The 20,286-nt window shown below is 43.6% G+C and overlaps 1 protein-coding gene across 5 annotated transcripts in view; it reads right to left on the bottom strand.

Annotated features, from left to right (window-relative positions):
- LOC147112978 (uncharacterized) overlaps positions 1 to 20,286 on the bottom strand; it is a 97,972-nt gene that overhangs the window by 63,412 nt on the left and 14,274 nt on the right. For 3 of the 5 annotated variants that reach the window (XR_015079607.1, XR_015079608.1, XM_085997813.1), the window contains exons 2-6: positions 18,515 to 18,631; positions 12,672 to 12,737; positions 8,995 to 9,094; positions 8,738 to 8,854; positions 6,705 to 6,799 (exon numbers count right to left, since the gene is read on the bottom strand). Coding sequence is in view for 3 of the 5 variants with exons in the window: in XM_085997813.1 (XP_085853939.1) it covers positions 6,705 to 6,799; positions 8,738 to 8,854; positions 8,995 to 9,094; positions 12,672 to 12,737; positions 18,515 to 18,631 (495 nt within the window). In the remaining 2 variants the exon portion in view is untranslated. The remainder of the gene's footprint in view (positions 1 to 6,704; positions 6,800 to 8,737; positions 8,855 to 8,994; positions 9,095 to 12,671; positions 12,738 to 18,514; positions 18,632 to 20,286) is intronic. The other 2 variants (XM_085997815.1, XM_085997814.1) reach the window with 2 other exon arrangements.

Genomic DNA, 20,286 nt, shown 5'->3' with positions numbered 1-20,286 from the left:
CAACAGCACAACATGAAATGGCTAATGTGGCTCAGGAAAGTGAGACAACTTTTTAATCCATGAAAGCACTGACACATATTCCATAGAGAAACCAACTCTGAAATAATCAGGATAGAGTTAAACACACTGCTATCTGCCAGATGGGATTGGTGAAAATATCAGGAAAGGTAAGGAGATAGCAAGGGCACTAAGAGGAAGCCAGGATCTTTAAAGACAAAGGAGGATATAAAGCACTTTGCCAAGAGGTAATGTAATCCATAACATTTTTTTCTAAGTAGGACATGTTGGCATATGAAACTCAGTTAATTCAGCTTCTGAAAGGCGTTCATGTTTAGTTCATTCAATATAGGGAAAAAATGTGGTTGGTATCATTAGAGAGAGAGAGAGAGAGCGAGAGATAGGTTTCACTTAGCAACAGCCGGCATTCGCAATCAACCGGCCTTGATTATGTTTATAATAGAATGTTTGGATTAGAAATGTTATGATAACAATGTCTAGGCACTAGAAGGTTTATGCTTGCCACAGCAAGGCCACGGTGTTTTTACGTGCAGCTAATGTTGTTGATGTACTGTATGTTGAAGAAAATGTAGAAATATTTAAATAGGAAGGCCCAGAAATTCGGGTCTCCACGGGTGAGTACGCACGGGGTACTCACCTGTAAGCCCAATGGAAGTGCCGGTTTCTTGCATGCACTGCGCATGCACGGGAAACCGGCACTTCCGTTCCCCTGAAAGAAGGGGTTCAGAGTTCGAACGCGTGTGCAGGAGAGGCTGCGCGTGCGCATCGAACTTATGTTTTTTTTTCAGGTTTTCCCAGGAGGGTAAGTCTCCAGAAGTTACACATTTAAAAAGCAGTCGTAAAGAAAGGTAAGTTTATTTTTTAGCCCCGTTAGAAAATAAAATTCTTTTTTTCAAAAATTTAAATTATTGTTTAAAATAATTATTTCATGTAATTTATAGTTTATTTTAAAAATGTGATTTAAAAAAAAAATTATTTGAAGATTTAGTGATGTTTTGGGGCTTGTAGTATTTATAAGTTTGACAGCCCTTCCTGTCAAACTTATGAATGAAGCATTCCCTGCTACCATTGGCTCTCCATGGCCCACATGATCCCAGGGGACGCTTCGAACTAACTGCGCCCCTGGGATACGCAAGCACTGCGCGCCGGCAGTTGGAGGAGGCCCAGGATCGGAATTCTATGGGGGCCCACAGCTCAACGGCCGGCGCGCAAGGTAAGTGCAGGTCGGGGGCTTACACCCGCGGGAAGCTCTCGACCCGAATTTCTGGGCCATAATATATTTAAAACAGTGTTCAACAGAGTCTGGGTAAAATATATTCTGTCAAAAAGCAAGAACAAGCTAAACACTAATGAGACACCATGGATGAATAAAAACATAAGAGAAAAATTGAGGGTAAACATAGAAGATAGGAGCAGGAGTAGGCCATTTGGCCCTTCGAGCCTGCTCCGCCATTCAATGAGATCATGGCTGATCATCCAAATTCAGTACCCTGTCCCTGCCTTCTCCCCATATCCCTTGATCCCTTTAGCCTCAAGAAATATATCCAACTCTTTCTTGAATATATTTAATGAACTGGCCTCCACTGCCCTCTGTGGCAGAGAATGCCACAGGTTCACCACTCTCTGGGTGAAGAAATTCCTCCTCATTTCAGTCCTAAATGGCTTACCCCTTATCCTTAGACTATGACCCCTGGTTCTGGACTCCCCAGCCATCCGAAACATCCTTCCTGCATCTAGTCTGTCCAGACCTGACAGAATTTTATAGGTTTCGATGAGATCCCCTCTCAATCTTCTAAACTCCAGTGAGTATAAGCCCAATCGACACAATCTCTCCTCATACGTCATTCCTGCCATCCCAGGTATCAGCCTGGTGAATCTTCGCTGCACTCCCTCCATGGCAGGTACATGGACAGCAGGGGAGAGCGTGACAAGAGAGAATACGAAGAGATTAGGAGATAAGTCAAAAAAAACAATTAGAAAGGCAAAAAGGAACTACAAAATTAAATTATCAAGGAACATAAAACAAAATAGTAAAATATTTTACAGGCAGATAAATAATAGTTGGGATGGGAATAGGACCACTAAGGAATGGACAGGATAATATCACAGGCAGCGATAAAGAGATGGCATAAATATTAAATAATTACTTTGCTTCAGTATTTACTAGGGAGACAGAACAGATGGACTTGACATCAGATGATGAGATTAGAAATCAGAAACTGCATTTAAAATAAAAAGAGGAGAACTTTTAAATAAACAAATCAAACTCAGAGGATAAACCCCTGGTCCGGATGGATTACATTGTGCATTTTAAAAGATTCGAGGGAAGAGATAGCAGAGGCATTACTACACATATTTAATAATTCGTTAGAACAAGGTGTAGTGCCAGAGGACTGTTGGATAGCTAACGTAATACCTATATTTAAGAAGGGAGATAGAACATGTCCAGGGAAATATAGACCAGTCAGCTTAACATCGGTGGTAGAAAAAATAATGGAATCCCTACTAAAGGAGAAAATAAAAGAAATCTAGAAACCAAAAATATAATAATGAATAGTCAGCATGGATTACAAAAGGGAAGCTCTTGCTTGACCAACCTTTTTGAATTTTTTGAAAAGGTAACAGAGAGAGTAAACAAGGCTAATGCAGTAGATGTAACTTATCTAGATTTTCAAAAGGCCTTCAATAAGGTAACACATAATAGACTAATGAATAAGGTGACAGCATGCGGAGTCAGGGGACAAGTAGCTAGCTGGCTTCAAGACAGAAAGCAGAGAGTAGTGGTAAAGGGTAGCTATTCAGAGGCTGAAGGTGGGAAGTGGTGTTCCACAAGGATCAGTGCTTGGACCACTGTTGTTGACAATTTATATTAACGATTTAGACTTTGGAATCAAAAACACAATTTCTAAATTTGCAGATGATACCAAATTGGGGGGGAAAGTCAAAACTGAGGAAGACTGCAACAAATTACAAGAAGACATTAATAAACTTGCAGAATGGGCATATAATTGGCAAATGAAATTCAACACAGATAAATGTGAGGTATTACAATTTGGTAAGAAAAATAGGGAGGTCACATCTTACTTGGAAAATACAAATCTAAATGGGGTAGAAGAGCAAAGGGATCTCAGCGTACAAACACACAAGTCACTAAAAGTAGAGACACAGGTTAACAAGGCTATAAAAAAAGCAAACCAGGACCAGGCATTAGGGTTTATTTCTAGAGGGATAGAATTGAAAAGTAGCGAAGTTATGCTAAACTTGTATCGAACCTTGGTTAGACTGCTCTTGGAGTACTGTCTACAATTATGGTCGCCATATTATAAAAAGAATATAGAGGCACTGGAGAGGGTGCAGAGAAGATTTACAAGGATAATACCAGAAATGCTAGGGTATACCTATAAGGAAAGGATGAACAGGCTGGGTCTCTTTTCTCCTGAAAAAAGAGAAGGCTGAGAGGTGACCTAATAGAAATCTTTAAAATTATGAAAGGTTTTGATAGATTAGATATAGGGAGAGTGTTTCCACTTGTGGGGGAAGAACAAAACTAGAAGCCATCAATAAAGACAGTCTCCAAGAAATCAAATAGGGAATTCAGAGGAAACGTCTTTACCCAGAGAGTGGTGAGAATGTGGAACTCGCTACCACAGGGAGTGGTTGAAACGAATAGTATAAATGCATTTAAGGGGAGGCTAGATAAGTATATGAAGAAGAAGGGAACAGAGGGTTATGCTGAGTTAACTGAGGAAAGATGGGAGGAGGCTCGCGTGGAGCCTAAACGCCGGCATGAACTGGTTGGGCCGAATGGCCTGTTTCTGTGCTGTATACCCTATGTAATCCTGTGTAGACTTGTGTCTCTGGACTATGCAGTAGCCTGAGACTACCATATTCAGCAATGCCAGTTCCAGTTTGAGAAGAAAACAGTGTATAAATATAAGCTTTTTCCTTTGTTCAAGCAGCACGAGACAGGACCCATGCCTAGGTTCACGTGCCGTAGCTGTGACTATACGCCGCTTATATATTGCTTTCTATGCAGAAGTTAAAGAATAAATGATTATAACCAGAAGACTGCATTCGTTACTACTCAAATGAACAACAGAAGTCTGTTTAAAACAACAGCCAGCGCCACCCACATCCCACGTACGAATTTTAAAAAATGAATTAAAAAATATTTTGCAGTATTCAAAAATATCATTGTATTATTAGTTAAAACTTTACCAGAGATCAGCATCAATTTGAAACAAATGGCCAGATTGTCACACTTAAAATAAGGGATAAGAAAAGGAACCAATTCTTTGAACTTATTTTTCCCCTCTTGTGTTCTATACCATGTCTGGTAACTCTTGGAAACTGGATGCCAGGGGCTGGATTTTTCCAGCCCCGAGGAGGCGGGTCTGGAGGCGGGACTGCTGGGAAAATCAAAAAAAATGGGAGCAGGTCCCAAACCCGCTCCCAACTCGCCTCCAACCAATCTTCCCGGGAGTCGGGTACCCGATTTGTGCAGGGACCAGACTCCTAGCGGCGGGAAGAGGATTACAGCCACTTAACTGCCTGTTAACAGGTAGTTAACAGGCAGTTAAGAGGCTTTTTCCCATTTTGAGACTTCTGCTGTGGGCTTCCCGACATCGGGGAACCCCGCCAGGGTAAGTGAGGTGGCTGTGGGTCTGTTGTTATGTTTGTGTATAGATGACAGCTGCAGAAGTGGTGTGATGGATGAAATGGGACACTGGTAAGTATCAGAGGTAAGCAAATGTTGGGAAAGTCATTTTTAATGTGTTTAGGTTTTTCTGTAGGTGACAAGCTTTGAAGTGTTTGTTGGGAGAAGTGACAGATCGCTTCTGTAACCTCACCTGCAGCTGCCATCTGTTTTATCCTAAGGAGAGAGTCATTGGAGAGCCTGGGTGCAAGGGCTCACCTTTGTACAGTGATTGTCAGTGTTTGACAGCACCTCAATGCTGTTAAACACTGACAGATCATCTGTCAAAAACAAAAGATTCATGTCACTTTACACTTTAAGAAAGCTGGCAGGTGAAGCGTCATCAACTGACGTCCTCTGACAGCGGCTTTCCCTTAATTCGCCGGCAAGCCCACAGGGCAGGCCAATCAGGGGAAAATAGCATCTGTGCGTCGGACGTCGCTGGGGGCGGGATTAGAACCTGGAAGGCAACAGTCCCACCCCCAACTCGTCTCGGCAGGTAAAATCCAGCCCCAGGTCTCTGACAATGCCACTTTATAACCAGAAACTAAACACACAAGAGTAATATGGAGTTCACTTGCCTGCAATCCTCAGCCCCTTTCTGAAATCTAATATGCTGTTACTAGATTTCTAGGAATTTTGACTCATAGACTACCATGAATGAGAAACATGCATAAGGGTAGGCCATTTTTCCCCCTCAAAACTTTAACCTTTATTACTCTGGATCTGGCCCATAACTGCCATTATGGTGGTACTGTTAGATATAACATTCTCTGTGACATAACATTCTCTGTGACTATGGTGCCTCTTTGCAGCCTTTGACACTGTCAACCACACCATCCTCCCTCAATGCCTCTCCTTACTGTCCAGCTTGGTGGGACTGAACTTATTTGTTTCCATGCTTACCTCTCCAATTGTAGCCAGAGCATCTCTACCAATGGCTTCTCATCCTATCCCGTACCATCACCTTAGGAGTTCCACAAGGATGTATCCTTGGGTGCCTCCTCTTCATTTGCATGTTGCCCTTGATGACATTATCTGCAAACTTGGGGTCAGCTGCCACATGTACGTTGACAACACCCAACTCTACCTCTTGACCCCTCCACTGCCTGTGTGCTGTCAGACTGCTTGTCAGACGATGAGCTCCAGCTAAACACTGGGAAGACCAAAGCCATCATCTTTGGCCCCTGCTACAATACCATCATCAATTATGCCATCCTCCTCCCCGTCCACTGTCCTGGGCTGAACCAGACTGCTTGCAACTTCAGCTTTTTACTGGTCTCCAAGCTGCGCTTCCAACCGCTCTCCATCATAGTGACTGCTTATTTCAGCCTTCCGTAACATGGCCCTAAATCCTCATCTGCTAAAACCTTCAGCAATGCCTTTGTTACCTCCAGATTTGATTACTCCAATATTGTCTTCATCACTCCCACCGCCCCCCCCCCATCATCCTCTATCCCCTTAAATTTAGATGCCTCCATGGCCTAGCGCTGCAACCCTCCTTCAACTCTCTGATCCTTTGACTCCAGCTTCTTGTCATCTCACCTCCCATTGCCCCACCATTGGTGGCCATGCCTTCAGCTACCCCATGGTCTGGAATGTCCTCCCTAAACCCCTCTACATCCCTCTCTTTTTCAAAGACTCTCCTTGAAACCCACCCTCTCTTAATATCTCCATCTATGGCTCAGCATCTATTTTTTTCTTTATTCTTCTATGAAGTGCCTTTGGGATGTTTTGCTACATTAAAGGCGCTTTCTAAATACAAGTTGTTCTTGTTGAACTAAAATGATACACACATAGTGATAAGTTTTTTTTAAAGAAGGAAAAGCATATCAGAACCAAAAAACAATTGAACTGTACCAAAGCTTGGTATCTGGCAAATTAACCCAAATAGATCCAATATCTATCTCTGAGTTTAGCACACATCCAAGAATGCAGGAAGAACAGGACTTGAAATATTGCTTGTGTAAAGTTGTTCTGACAACAGCACCTGACTAGGTCCTAGAAGTGGAAATTCCAGACATTCCTCCTGCAGTGTAGCCCCTCGTTCTTCACAAACTTGTTTAAGAAGCTTCTTCACAGCACCTAAGGAGCCCAAAAAAGATTAGCTAAGTACTCAAAAGAATGAAAATGAGCCACAATTTGCTGTAGCAGAGCAAAAAATGGCGCCCGCCGTAAGTTAGACTTGCGCTTGCCCATTTAATCGTGGTGATATTTTGCGCTGAAAGTTGCTGAAATCAGAGCTAATAATGTCACAGTGAGGGAAACCGGGCATTTGGGACCTGAGTGAACAGGACAAGCAACTGTGTATCTTTTTAACCAATGGAAGGATTGTGAAATTAACAAGTAAATTAGAGTGGGTGAATTCAATGCCAAATCAGAAAAAAGAAATAAAGTGTGAGAAAGAAAGACTGGATTAAGAGAGAGAGGAAAAAAGAGACAGAAAAGAAAAGTTTAAAAAAAAATTATTTTAAATTTTACATTTTTAACATCTCCAACAACAAATAAAACCTGAAGGAATGAGGCTCCAAACTTGTAATAGTTAATTTTCAGTGCCAGAGAGTTTGTTTGGCCGTAGTTAACACTTATTACGTCGTTAAAAGGGTACTTAGACTGAAATGGACAAGACTTAACTTTCTGTAGCGAGTTTAGTTCACAACTTCATGCCAGTCAATGGTGAGGCAGACAGCGAGATGCCGTTTTCGCAAAACTAATGGTGAGCAGCGCATCTCGGACAGCAACGTTTGGATTTCCACGTTTAACTGTGCATTTGCCCTCGCCTGAAGTTGCTGCAGCATTTGTGCATAAATAACGGCGAGTGCCATTAGCCTCAACATTATTTTGAAGTGTTATTTTGGTCCATTGTTTGGAAGACAAATACAAATAGAATTTGCAGTTGATTGAAGCATCCATTTTCCACTCAGAATGCAACTTTAGATTTGCTAGGCAAGTTTGTTTTTACCTGGGCTGCTAGATGGAGCACTTTATGGCTGCAAAGTGATCTTAACATTATAACAATCATAGTAACATAATAATGTATTTTGAACAGGAGAAAACTGTCAGCTTGTTTAGCTTGGCCATATAAATATCCTCTTTTCATTGCAATATACCTCTATGTACATAATTTATAAAATGTAATAATCCTGAATCTTTTTAGATACCAGAAACTTGTCTAATCCTTTTTTAACATCCTTCCACCACTCACTGGTAGTTTGTTCCATATTTGAGCACATTTTTCTGAACAAATTCTGTCTGAATGCCTATTTACGTTAGTTTTCCTCATCTTTATATTTCTCACATTCTGGAATTCTGAATATCACACAAAAACATCTGATTCCAACTTAATGTGCTCCTTCATAATCTGGCCTCAGTCTTCTCTCAAGTAGGCACACAATCACTTTTCATAACTCAGTCCTCAAGATTTTGCTATTAATCTGGTAGCTTCTTGAATCCTCTCCAATCTTGTCATATCCCTTCTGAAAGAGAAACCCCAAAACTGGATTCTGTAGGGAAGAAATTGGTCCCTGTAATGCATGTTTTTTCAGGGTGAAATGCACTTTGGGGTTGGGGAGGTGGACCAATTTCTCGGTGCTATCTCCCGTGTTCGATCCTCCCGGATGTGCACCCATCCAGGGAAATGGAGAGTGTTCCATCACACTCCTGAGAGGCTTTGAAGAGTCAGGAGGTGAATACTCACACAGAATACCCAGCCTCTGACCTGTGGCTGGTCCAGTTGACCCTCTCTCTGGGAGTCTGGACTGCTTGCTTTACCTGGACCCCAACAGTGAGGCTCACAAAAGCACTTCCAAATTCAACCAGAAAATTCCCGGAAATCGGCATAGACCCAGCACAACCAGGTCTCTGCCGTTTTCCTGGGGGTTCTAACGGTCTCCCACCAAATTTACAGCAGGAGATTCATGGAACTCCCAAGGAATTTTGGGATCAATAATTGATTAAAAAAAAGTGTTTTGTTTTTGATGAAATAATGTCAGTTAGAAATTCACCAAAACAGAGTGTACGTACCATAGGTCACATTTAGCATGAATACTGTGTCTCCCTGCTTCAGATCCTGACTTCTTACGACACAGTTCATTGCCATGGTAACATTTGGTACCAGGACTAAATCTGTGGGAGAGCATCCTGAAATGCAGCAAAAACCTCAAATATTTGTAGACAGTTATAGTAAATTGTGTCAAAAATATCAAAATGGTTGTGAGACAGAAACAGAGATACTATGTAATACATGAGAGTGAGAAAAAGAAAAATACAACAGTTCATACCTACAAACTCAGCTAATCGCTTAGTAACAAACACCAGATGTGGAAGCAGCTCTCTGTCATAAAACCGCAGTGGCTGTCGTTCAATATACACTTGCCATTTCTGTAACAGAGTTTAAAATAGTGAAGTGACTTTTGTTCTTCTGAATGCTGTGATCATTTAAAACAAAGATAAATGAAAACCTGTTACGTAGTCAATTGGAAGGCAAGCATACCAATGCACTGTTCTCTGGAGAGGCTGGATTTCCAGTAAACTCACTGCTTTCATAGGCATAGGCATAGGCATGAGTATTGCCACTGCTGCTATGGAGTCCCAAAGCACGTTACAGCCAATTAAGTACTAATGTAGCCCTGTATAAATGACATGATGATACAATTCACAATTCACAATTCACAATTCAAATCGCTTTATTGGCATGATAAGTTACATCTTATGTTGCCAAAGCATCAAAATACATTTATGGTTTAGCACATAAACGCAGTTCTATTCATACAGTGTATAAACAGGTATATCCCTGAGTGTATAAATATACATTCGCATTGTTTATATATATTCTTTTCTTAGTTTACTGGTTGTCCCTCTGTTCATGGCAAGCTGTAACATAGTGTGCCGCCAGTGTTATACAGTTTTATACAGAGCTGCTGGTTACATGAGTGTGAACTAACTGCTCTTGTGCTATTTTGCACATAACATTGGTGGAAGGTGTCTTCTCTTGATAGTCGCTGATATGTAGAATAATCTCAGAATCCCTCCTTCATTTCCATTACAACAGTGATTACACTTCAAAAAAAGGTACTTAATTGGCTGTAAAGTGCTTTGAGATGTCCTGAGGTCGTGAAAGGTGCGAGATAAATGCAAGTTCTTTCTTTCATGGTTGTCTGCAACCATTATCCAAGCCAGTTGAAAGTAGGCAGGACGGCATCTTAGAACTTGGGACTCCAAAGCCTCCATAGCAGCAGTGGCAATACTCATGATTAATGATTCTAGTATGCCTATGGCCTGTCACTATAAAGCACAGGTATTGCCATGTTATCAATGGCAGTCTGCACTCCAGCCAACTGTTGTCTAGCCAAACAATATCAATTTCCAAGGCTGTATTTATGGAAGCAAATAACTGATTAGCATGGGCACAGTATTGTAAGATTATCTGTCGGAAAACAAGTGCTGTAAGATCCTCATACAATTCAGGATGTTGGACCTCTGTCTTAGACCAGATGGTCCGTCATCAGTTCCCATCACTGCAGTGTTTTTTGCCTCACTCTGTACTTCCTTCTCAACTTCACTTTGATTTTCTCCTATAGGGTGCGTATCTGTACTAGTGCCTGCTTCAAGTGGTATTGGTGACATTTGGTGCTCAGATGAGTAGTGCTCTTTAAGCTCTCCTTCCTTTTGGAGAGAGAAATTGAGACATTGTGGGAATGATTTTAACTATGGTCACCCGGCATAAATGGGGTGGTAGTGCCTTTAAAATGGTGTTAAGTCACTCGCTGCCCTGCTTACACTGGCGCTCTTTAGATGGATGGCCAGAATGCCCAACTTTTCAGGTAGGACTCTACGTTTAATATCGGGGTCCAATAATGTGCATTGCAGTTTTGAGGTACAACAGTGACTACACTCCAAAAGTACTTCGTTGGCTGTAAAGCGCTTTGAGACGTCTGGTGGTTGTGAAAGGCGCTTTATAAATGCAAGTCTTTCTTTCTTTTACAAATGGGCAGTGTGTGCACCAGGCACACTCCGCCAATTTGTACCAGTTAAAGGCATCTCAAAAAATGGTCCAAAAAATATTTTCAGCTTTTATTTTGTGGGGCAGGAGGAGTAGGAACACTCCTCCTGGCCCCACAAAAATACTTCGGCCCTCCCTGGGATTGTCTCTCGCCCTCCTCCAGGCATGGACTGTTAGCCATGTAGATGCTGGCTAATTTCCTGCCATCCCCAATTGGCAACTTCCATCAGAGCACCAGTTTGGTATGTGCAGCAAACATGTCTCAGGTCTCAAAATACCTCAGGCGGAAAACGGGCAGAACAGAGCTAAAATGAAAGCATTACACTTACTGCTCCATTCCCGCCCGTCGGCTTTTTTACTTTGCTACTTTCTTGGCCAGTTGAGGTGTCTATCTGGTTCAGGTGGTCGCCTCATAAATATATGCAACTCGGGGTCCTATCACTTAGATAAACCCCCAAAATTATTTTAGTGGCCTTAGGTGTCAATGGTAGCATTCCTGCTTCTGAGTCAGAAGGTCACAACCTGGCTCAAGTCTCACTCCAGAGACGAGAGCACCACATCTAGGCTGACACTCCAGTGCAGAACTGAGGGAGTGTTGCATTGTCAGAGGTGCCGTCTTTCGGATGAGATGTTAAACTCAGGCCTCGTATGCCCTCTCAGATGAACGTAAAAGTTCCCATGGCACTATTTCGAAGAAGAGCAGGAGAGTTCTCCCTGGTGTCCTGGCCAATATTTATCCCTCAACCAACATCACTAAATCAGATTATCTGGTCATTATCACATTACTGTTTGTGGGACCTTGCTGTGTGCAAAATTAGCTGCCGTGTTTCCTACATTACAACAGTAACTAGATTATACTTCACCAAAAAAAAGTACTTAATTGGCTGTAAAGCACTTAGGGACGTCCTGAAGTCATGAAAGGGGCTATATAAGAGCAAGTCTTTCTTTTTATTGAACTTTGTAGCAATTGTTAACAATTGGGTGGTTTACTAGGCCACTTAAGAGAGCATTAAGATTCAAGCTGGTAGTATGACAGCACAGAGGCAGTGAAGTGATCAAGAGAGATGATGGAGTTAAGAGCTGTGTGTACTTGGTGCATTGTGAAAGCTGACCTCATGTTTGCGGATGATGTCGCCAAGAGTCTCGGGACGAAAGTTAGATTGGAGGGATTCAAACAAGATGTTGCAGACAGATCAGCATGGAACTGTGAGGCAACAACCTGCTCAAGGACCTTGGACAGAAAATGGAGTTTGGAGATGGAGCGGTAGTTTTGAAATGGGGGACTAACAGGCTAAAAGTCACATGCCATACCATTAATTGAATTAATAAGACGGTGACTGGCAGTGCCGTACAGGTTGCTGATCGTGTATGGAGGTCTTCATGAAAGAAATGGGTCAGTTGTTTCACAGTTTCAATGCTTAGTCCTAGCTAAAGCTGTGTTCTTCTGTCATTCCAGGTAGCTAGGTCCGAGAAGATAGACCACATGTGATGTGTACCAGCCGGACTTGACATCACAGGCATCCCTTTCTTGTTCTTACGCTCCTCCTTAGCCAATTGGAATGCTAGTGGCGCACTGAATCCAATACTCATAGTAGGCAAAAAGTGTAGGTTTCAACTCATCTATGCAGCAGCTTACCCAAATTGTAGAAATAGCAATTTATAGTACAAGAGTTAGCAACACGGCACACGTGATGTAGTAGCTGTGAAATGCTGTATGTTTTCCACTTAACTACCTACTAGTAGTGATAATTAGCTTAATTGGATTAATGCAAGTCTTCAGCATTGTAGCGATCACAGCTGCTTCTTTCAAACAGCAATTAGACACCAGTCTACAAACAGGTGGGAATTGTGCACTATTCTCCACTCCCAATATTACTTCCCTGTAACCCTCAATTAAAACAGGTATTCTTTGTAATGGCAACAATAGCCTCTAGGCTAATATTGCTGGAATCTCACCTGGGCAACATCCAGAGCATCTTTCAAAGTACCGCCAAAAGCACCGTGATTGATAAATGTTGTCTCCTACACCAAACAGAAACAGTTGATTAACAAAGCATTACTGTAACCCCAATACACATTTTGATTTTGTTATCATAGATTCATAAAATGAAACAGCACAGAAGGAGGCCATTTGGCCCATCATGCCTGTGCTGGCTCTTTGAAAGAGCTAGCCAATGACTGGAGTCCCATTCACCTGCCCTTTCCTCATTGCCATGCAAATTTTTCCCCTTTAAATATTCCAATTCCCTTTTGAAAGTTATTATTGAATCTGCTACCACCACCCTTTTAGGCAGTGCATTCCAGATCATAACAACTCGCTGCGTAAAACAATTCTCTTCCTCTCGCCTCTGGTTCTTTTGCCAATTACCTTAAATTGGTGTCCTCTGGTTACTGACCCTTCTGTCACTGGAAACAGTTTCACAAAGGTCGTTGCTGGCACCAGGTTACTAACTGAGTCCCTATAATGTTGCCCTGGCAGCCCTCTGCAGAACCACATACACTTCCTCATCCTGCGGTTCTCATGCTTACCCATTCTTACATCCTGCCATCCTTTCCTGCCGATCCGTCACAGCAACGGGGGAAGGGGACTCAACTGAAGAAAGATGAGGTTGCGGAGGAGGAGGAAGACCTGGGGTCTTTCCTCCACCTCGCCGCAAAAGGCGAGAATGATTTGAAGGAGGAAAACCAGCTCAGGCCAGACGTCTACTTGATTCAACCTACCCTCAAACTCTGCCCTAAACCCTTCCAGGTATAACTCAAGAGACTTTCACCTGGGGGAATTAGATTGCGATTCAATGAGCATGGGGACCCGGAGGATTGCGAAGTGTGGGAGTGTCCCCATGGAATAATCTTGGCTGTGTTGAGAAGGTAACATAATTCAGGCGGTGGCCTGTTGCTGCGTGATTTCCCACTCCCATCTGTTGGCCATCGTATCATTCCCGCCAGCTTCGGATGAGAATCTGATTTGGAAAAAAATGAGGCCGGAGAATTAAATGGCCCATCCAAGCTTCTTCCTTGCGATGGCCCCCCCATGTCATACTTGCACCCGAGTTGCTGAAAAATGGGGCAAAGCCTAACTCCAAAGGGAAACATTAAGGGCTCGATTTTAATAGCCCTGAGGAGGTGGTTTGGCAGCGAAAATCGGGAAAAATGGCTTCAAACTGCCAAGCCACCTCCATCCCACCCCCCACGCAATTTCTGTGAGTGTCGGGTCAGCCGCTCCCAAACTGACCCGACGGGAACAGGTGGGACAGGTAGTTAAGGCAGTTAAGAGCCTGGTAACTGCCTTGCTAATCCTATTTATATAGTGGTTTCCCATTTTCGTGCTTCTGGCTCCTGCAAGGGGACAAGTTTCTCAAGGACATGATTTGTAGTCATTGGTGCAGCACTTTAAAAGCGCTCCTGTAACATGGCTGACATTCAAATGCAACTTTGTTGTTGGAGGTTTGGGATAAGATTTTGCAAATCTACTGACCTTGTGACTGGTCAAGCTGACACCCATCTGCAGTGTTACCTGAACGGAATAATTTCAGGCCACTTTGAGTGTGCGCTTGCACGCTTCTTGCCTCAACTGAAATCAATAGCATGGGGATGGGAACCATTTACACCCTCTCATCCTGGTCGTCAGATTCGGAGGAAGAGCAGCCGTGGCAGCAGCACAACCAGCCACAACAGCAGCACCAGCTTCAGGAGCGCCAACCTCCTCCTCACCCACCTGATGCTGCACTGGACACATCCCCTGACAAAATTGCTGGCCGGGAGGCCAGCGATGGCATCACCATGGCCGGATTTTCTTCAATTGATGCTGTAAACCCTGGCTGCCACATGATGTGCCAGGTTGACACCATCCCACACCAGCAGAGTGAAGCATCCCTTTAATGTCCAAGCCATTCCATGCACACATATCACTATAGCGGGGGTTATGACAGAACAATCACTGGAACTCAGTAAAACGCTTCTCAATGTGCGTTCAGATCTGTCCAATAAGGCACACCTTTGGAGAAAGATGTTGGGGCAGTAATTCCTCTCCAAACGCGTGAGTACGGAAGGGGTACTCACGCGTCTGGCCGGAGGAAATGCTGGTTTTCAGCATGCACAGCGCATGCGCAGAAAACCGGCATTTCCTCTCCTCTCACCCAAGAGTTGAAGAGGCTAGCGCGTGCGCTGTAGGGGGCAGCGCGTGCGTCTTGGATTTCCTCTGTTTTGGGGGATTTGCGCATGTGTAAAGGCCTCCGGTCTTTACGCTTGTAAAAAGCACACGTAAGTATTTATTATTACAGGTAAGTGGTGTTTTAGTGCAATTTAGAAAAAAAATTTCCACAGGTTTATTATTTTAAAGAATCTACAATAAGGTAAGTTTAGTTTTAGACCCTTTTTATTAAAAAATTATTTTTTTCAAAAAAAAAATTATTGTTTAAATTATTTTTTAAAACTTATTTATACTTAATTTAATAATTGGGATTTTTAAAAAATTTTATTTAAAGTTTAAGTAGTGTTTTGGGGTGCAGTACTTCTCATGAGTTTGACAGTTCTTACTCTCAAACTTATGAATGAAGTTTCCCCTCCCCTGATTGGCTGAACAGTGCTCACCTGATCCCAGCCGGCACATCGCACTAACTACGCCGCTGGATCAGGTTAGCACAGCGCGCCGACATCAGAACCTGGCCACTGAAAGGAAATCCACTGCGGGCCAGGTTTCAGATGTCGGCACGCAGGGTGAGCGCACATCGGGGGCTTGCACGCACGGCAAGCCCCTGACGCCAAGTGCTGGGCCATTACATTGTAGGACAACGCATTACCAGAAACTTCAGATGAACATTGGCTAAACCTCTCAAGTGCCTACCCTTGTGTGTTGTTAGTTGGTATGCTTGCAGTAGGATGAGTTGAGTGTGAGGGATGGCTAGTGAGATGAGGAAGTAATAAAGTAGATAGAGAGGGTTGGGTGGACGTTCAAGGTAAGTTGGTATCCTGGGGAGGTCTCTTCCACTCTTGGAAGGGTAGAGAACCTCCCTGCGTGCTGTGACTCCCTCCATAAGCATGGAGGGAGTCATTGGAGAGCCTGGGTGCAAGTGTTCACCTTTGTGCAGTGCTCGTCAGTGTTTGCAGCACCACAATGCTGTCAAACACTGACAGATCAACTGTCAAAATAAAATTGTGCATGGTCCCTTTAATGACGTCATTAGACCCGCTTCCTGTTAATTGGCCGGTAGGGCTTAACAAGGCCAATCAAGGGAAATCACGTCTGCAGAGCGGAGGCAGCTGGTAGCAGGACCAGAACCCGGAAACCAGATGGCCTGCCCTCATCCCGCCTCCAGAATTAAATTTGCGGCCTAAAGGTCTGTGAGGCAAGGGAGGAGAGTGAAGAGGGGGCATGAAAAAACACTGGCGGGCAAAATAAAGGGAAATCCCAAGGTGTTTTATAAGTATATTAAGGGCAAGAGGATAACCAGGGAAAGAGTAGGGCCCATTAGGGACCAAAGTGGCAATCTGTGTGTAGAGCCGGAAGATGTGGGTGAGGTTTTAAATGAATATTTTGCATCTGTGTTCACTATGGAGAAGGACGATGTAGGCATAGAAATCAGGCAGGGGGATTGTGATATACTTGAACAAATTAGTATTGAGAGGGAGGAGGTACTAGCGGTTTTAGCGGGCATAAAAGTGGATAAATCCCCAGGTCCAGACGAGACATATCCCAGGCTCTGTGTGAGGCAAGGGAGGAGATTGCAGGGGCTCTGACACAAATTTTCAGAACCTCTCTGGCCACAGGGGAGGTGCCAAAGGACTGGAGGACAGCTAATGTAGTACCATTATTCAAAAAGGGTAGTAGGGATAAACCAGGGAATTACAGGCCAGTGAGCCTAACATCAGTGGTAGGGAAATTATTGGAAAAAATTCTGAGGGACAGAATTAGTCTCCACTTAAGAGAGGCAAGGATTAATTAAGGATAGTCAGTATGGCTTTGTCAGGGGGAGATCATGTCTAACCAATTTGATTGAATTTTTCGAGGGAGTGACTAAGTGTGTGGATGAGGGTAGTGCAGTTGATGTAGTCTACATGGACTTCAGTAAGGCTTTTGACAAACTCCCGCATGGGAGACTGGTCAAGAAGGTAAGAGCCCATGGGATCCAGGGCAATTTGGCACATTGGATCCAAAATTGGCTTAGTGGCAGGAGGCAGAGGGTGATGGTCGAAGGTTGTTTTTGTGACTGGAAGCCTGTGTCCAGTGGTATATCGCAAGGATCGGTGCTGAGTCCTTTGCTGTTTGTAGTGTACATTAATGATTTTGATATGAATGTAGGAGGTATGATTCGTAAGTTCACAGATGACACGAAAATTGGTGGAGTGGTAAATAGCGAGGAGGGAAGCCTAAGGCTACAGGACGATATAGATGGGTTGGTTAGCTGGGCAGAACAGTGGCAAATGGAATTTAACCCTGAAAAGTGTGAGGTGATGCATTTTGGGAGGACTAACAAGGCAAAGGAATACACAATGAATGGTAGGACCCTAGGAAGGACAGAGGATCAGAGGGACCTTGGTGTGCATGTACATAGATCCCTGAAGGCAGCAGGACAGGTAGGTGGTTAAAAAGGCATATGGGATACTTGCCTTCATTAGCCGAGGCATAGAATACAAGAGCAGGGAGGTTATGATGGAGCTGTACAAAATGCTAGTTAGGCCACAGCTGGAATACTGTGTGCAGTTCTGGTCGCCACACTATAGGAAGTATATGATTGCATTGGGGAGGGTGCAGAGGTGATTCGCCAGGATATTACCTGGGCTGGAGCGCTTCAGATATGAAGAGAGACTGGACAGGCTGGGGTTGTTTTCCTTAGAGCAGAGAAGGCTGAGGGGGGACCTGATTGAGGTGTACAAAATTATGAGGGGCATAGATATGGTAGATAGAAAGGAACTTTTCCCCTTAGTAGAGGGGTCAATAACCAGGGGGCATAGTTTCAAGGTAAGGGGCAGGAGGTTTAGAGGAAATTTGAGGGAAAACTTTTTCACCCAGAGGGTGGTTGGAATCTGGAACTCACTGCCTGAAAGGGTGGTAGAGGCAGGAACCCTCACAACATTCAAGAAGCATTTAGATGAGCACTTGAAACGCCATAGCATACAAGGCTACGGACCAAGTGCTGGAAAATGGGTTTAGAATAGACAGGGCTTGATGGCCGGCGCGGACACGATGGGCTGAAGGGCCTCTTTCTGTGCTGTATAACTCTATGACTTAAAAAGAGGCCTAAACGAGGAAAGGGTGGCTCATGCAAAATGATTTTTTTTAAAAACTAAGATTAAATTTAAATGGTACAGCAACGGAAACTGAAACAGAAATTTAACATGGTTTCTACCATTCGTGGAAGGCATCCGATCAGCCTTTCGACACCACAGCTGTGGTTTTCCACTTCTGCATTCAGAAGCCTGTACTTTTCCACCAATTCAGTTTTAAAATGAAGAAAACTGCAGAAATGATAATGATTGGTCCTATTTTAAGTAGCGCTGGCAGCTCTCCAATCTTAAATCAAATGAGGCATGAGCGTCGATTTCGCTTGTGCCTCTCCCTCATATGATCAGGTGTGCGTTCCGCTCACGATGCCCATTTCCCACAGAAACCGCCGTGAGTTGAATTTCTACACCCAGGTGTCTTACAATGTTGTGACAATCAGTCAGAGTTAATATCATCTCAAAGTACTAAATCTTGTGCAACAAAATGTTCAGGAGAATTGATTAAAAAAAAGTGAGAGAACAAATAGAACAGACCTGAAAAAATAAATATCTTGTTGTCAATAGTGGAGAAATCTTACCTCCTCCAGAAGAAAATGCTTTTTTCTCATCTCTTGACCAAATGACAGCGTATTTCCATTTCGATACAAAAACTGAGGTAGGTCAAACGGCAATAAAGGGGGGACATAATTTCCTGCCTAAATGGAATAGAAGATTTAAAATTCTTCTACCATTTGCAACCATGGGTACATGCTTCCATATTAATGCATCAGTGCATTTACCAAGTTATTAACGCATTATTAGCCAGAGCTGCCCAATAAACCATCTTTTCTATGGAATCCATGGATCAGCATACCCAAGCATTTAGCTTTTTCCACATGGCTGGGTTCGCTAAGTTTCAGGAAGTGATTGCTGGCCTTTGCGCTTCTCTGTAGAGCTACCTTTAAAGGGTTCTACTGTCAATATCCAGCTCGTGTGTGACCATCGCCACAAGATCATGCAGGAGAATGCAAGATTCCCTGACAGCATTTGATACCTTCATTCTGAGGCAGTCAACAGCGTTGGTTACGGACATCCAACGAGTTAAGGGTTGGCTCCTAAGGGGCTAGGCATACCTGCTGTTGCCTTGGCTCATGACCCTTTTGCACTATTCCCCAACTGCAGCCCAGAATTAGTACAGTGAAGCTTATGTCTCCACCAAAGGCATCTTTGAGTACACAATAGGCATGCTGAAACAGTGGTTCCAGTGCCTGGAGAGGTCATATAGAATCACAGAAATTTATGGCACAGAACGCCATTCGGCCCATTGTGTCTGTGCCGGCCGAAAAAGAGCCATCCAGCCTAATCCCACTGTCCAGCTCTTGGTCCGCAGCCCTGTAGGTTACAGCACTTCAAGTGCATATCCAAGTACTTTTTAAATGCGATGAGGGTTTCTGCCTCCACCACCCTTTCAGGCAGTGAGTTCCAGACCCCCACCACCCTCTGGGTGAAAAAAATTCTCCTCAACTCCCCTCTAATCCTTCTACCAATTACTTTAAATCTACTTCCCCTGGGTATTGACCTCTCTGCTAAGGGAAATTGGTCCTTCCTATCCACTCTATCTAGGCCCCTCATAATTTTATACACCTCAATTAAGTCTCCCTCAGCCTCCTCTGTGCCAAAGAAAACAACCCCAGCCTGTCCAATCTTTCCTTGTAGCTAAAATTCTCCAGTCCTGGCAACATCCTCGTAAATCTCCTCCATACCCACTCTAGTGCAATCACATCTTTCCTGTAACATGGTGACCAGAACTGTACGCAGTACTCTAGCTGTTGCCCAGCTAGTGTTTTATACAGTTCAAACATAACCTCCCTGCTCTTATATTCTATGCCTTGGCTAATAAAGGAAAGCATCCCGAATGCCTTCTTAACCATCTTATCTACCTGTTCTGCTATCTTCAAGGATCTGTGGACAGGCACTCCAAGGTCCCTCTGTTCCTCTATACTTCTCAGTATCCTACCATTTATTGTGTATTCCCTTGCCTTGTTAGCCCTTCCCAAATGCATCACCTCACACTGTGACCAGGGAGCATCCTGCTGTGCCCAGCTACCAAAGTGTCCTTGATCATTGTTGTGTGCTGCATACTGCACACCCTGGCAATTGACATAGGCATGAACTTGGAAGAGCAGCAGCAAGAGTCCTAAAAAGAGGAAATGTAAGAGGAACTTGAGCATCCAGAAGGAGGCCCCACCAGCAGGACTGTTGCAAGCTGCTAGAGCCATTTGGCAAACATTAGTAAATTAAACATTTTCCTGAAAGAACAGTCATACCCACAACCACAACCACCAAATACCTCTCACCATCTTCTCAGACC

The sequence above is a fragment of the Somniosus microcephalus genome, chromosome 9 (assembly GCF_052327205.1).
Source record: "Somniosus microcephalus isolate GS21.2 chromosome 9, FLI_Smic_1.0, whole genome shotgun sequence".
Classification (NCBI taxonomy): domain Eukaryota; kingdom Metazoa; phylum Chordata; class Chondrichthyes; order Squaliformes; family Somniosidae; genus Somniosus; species Somniosus microcephalus.
Note: the sequence above shows the minus strand (reverse complement) of the source record. Positions and strands in the feature narration are given on the sequence as shown.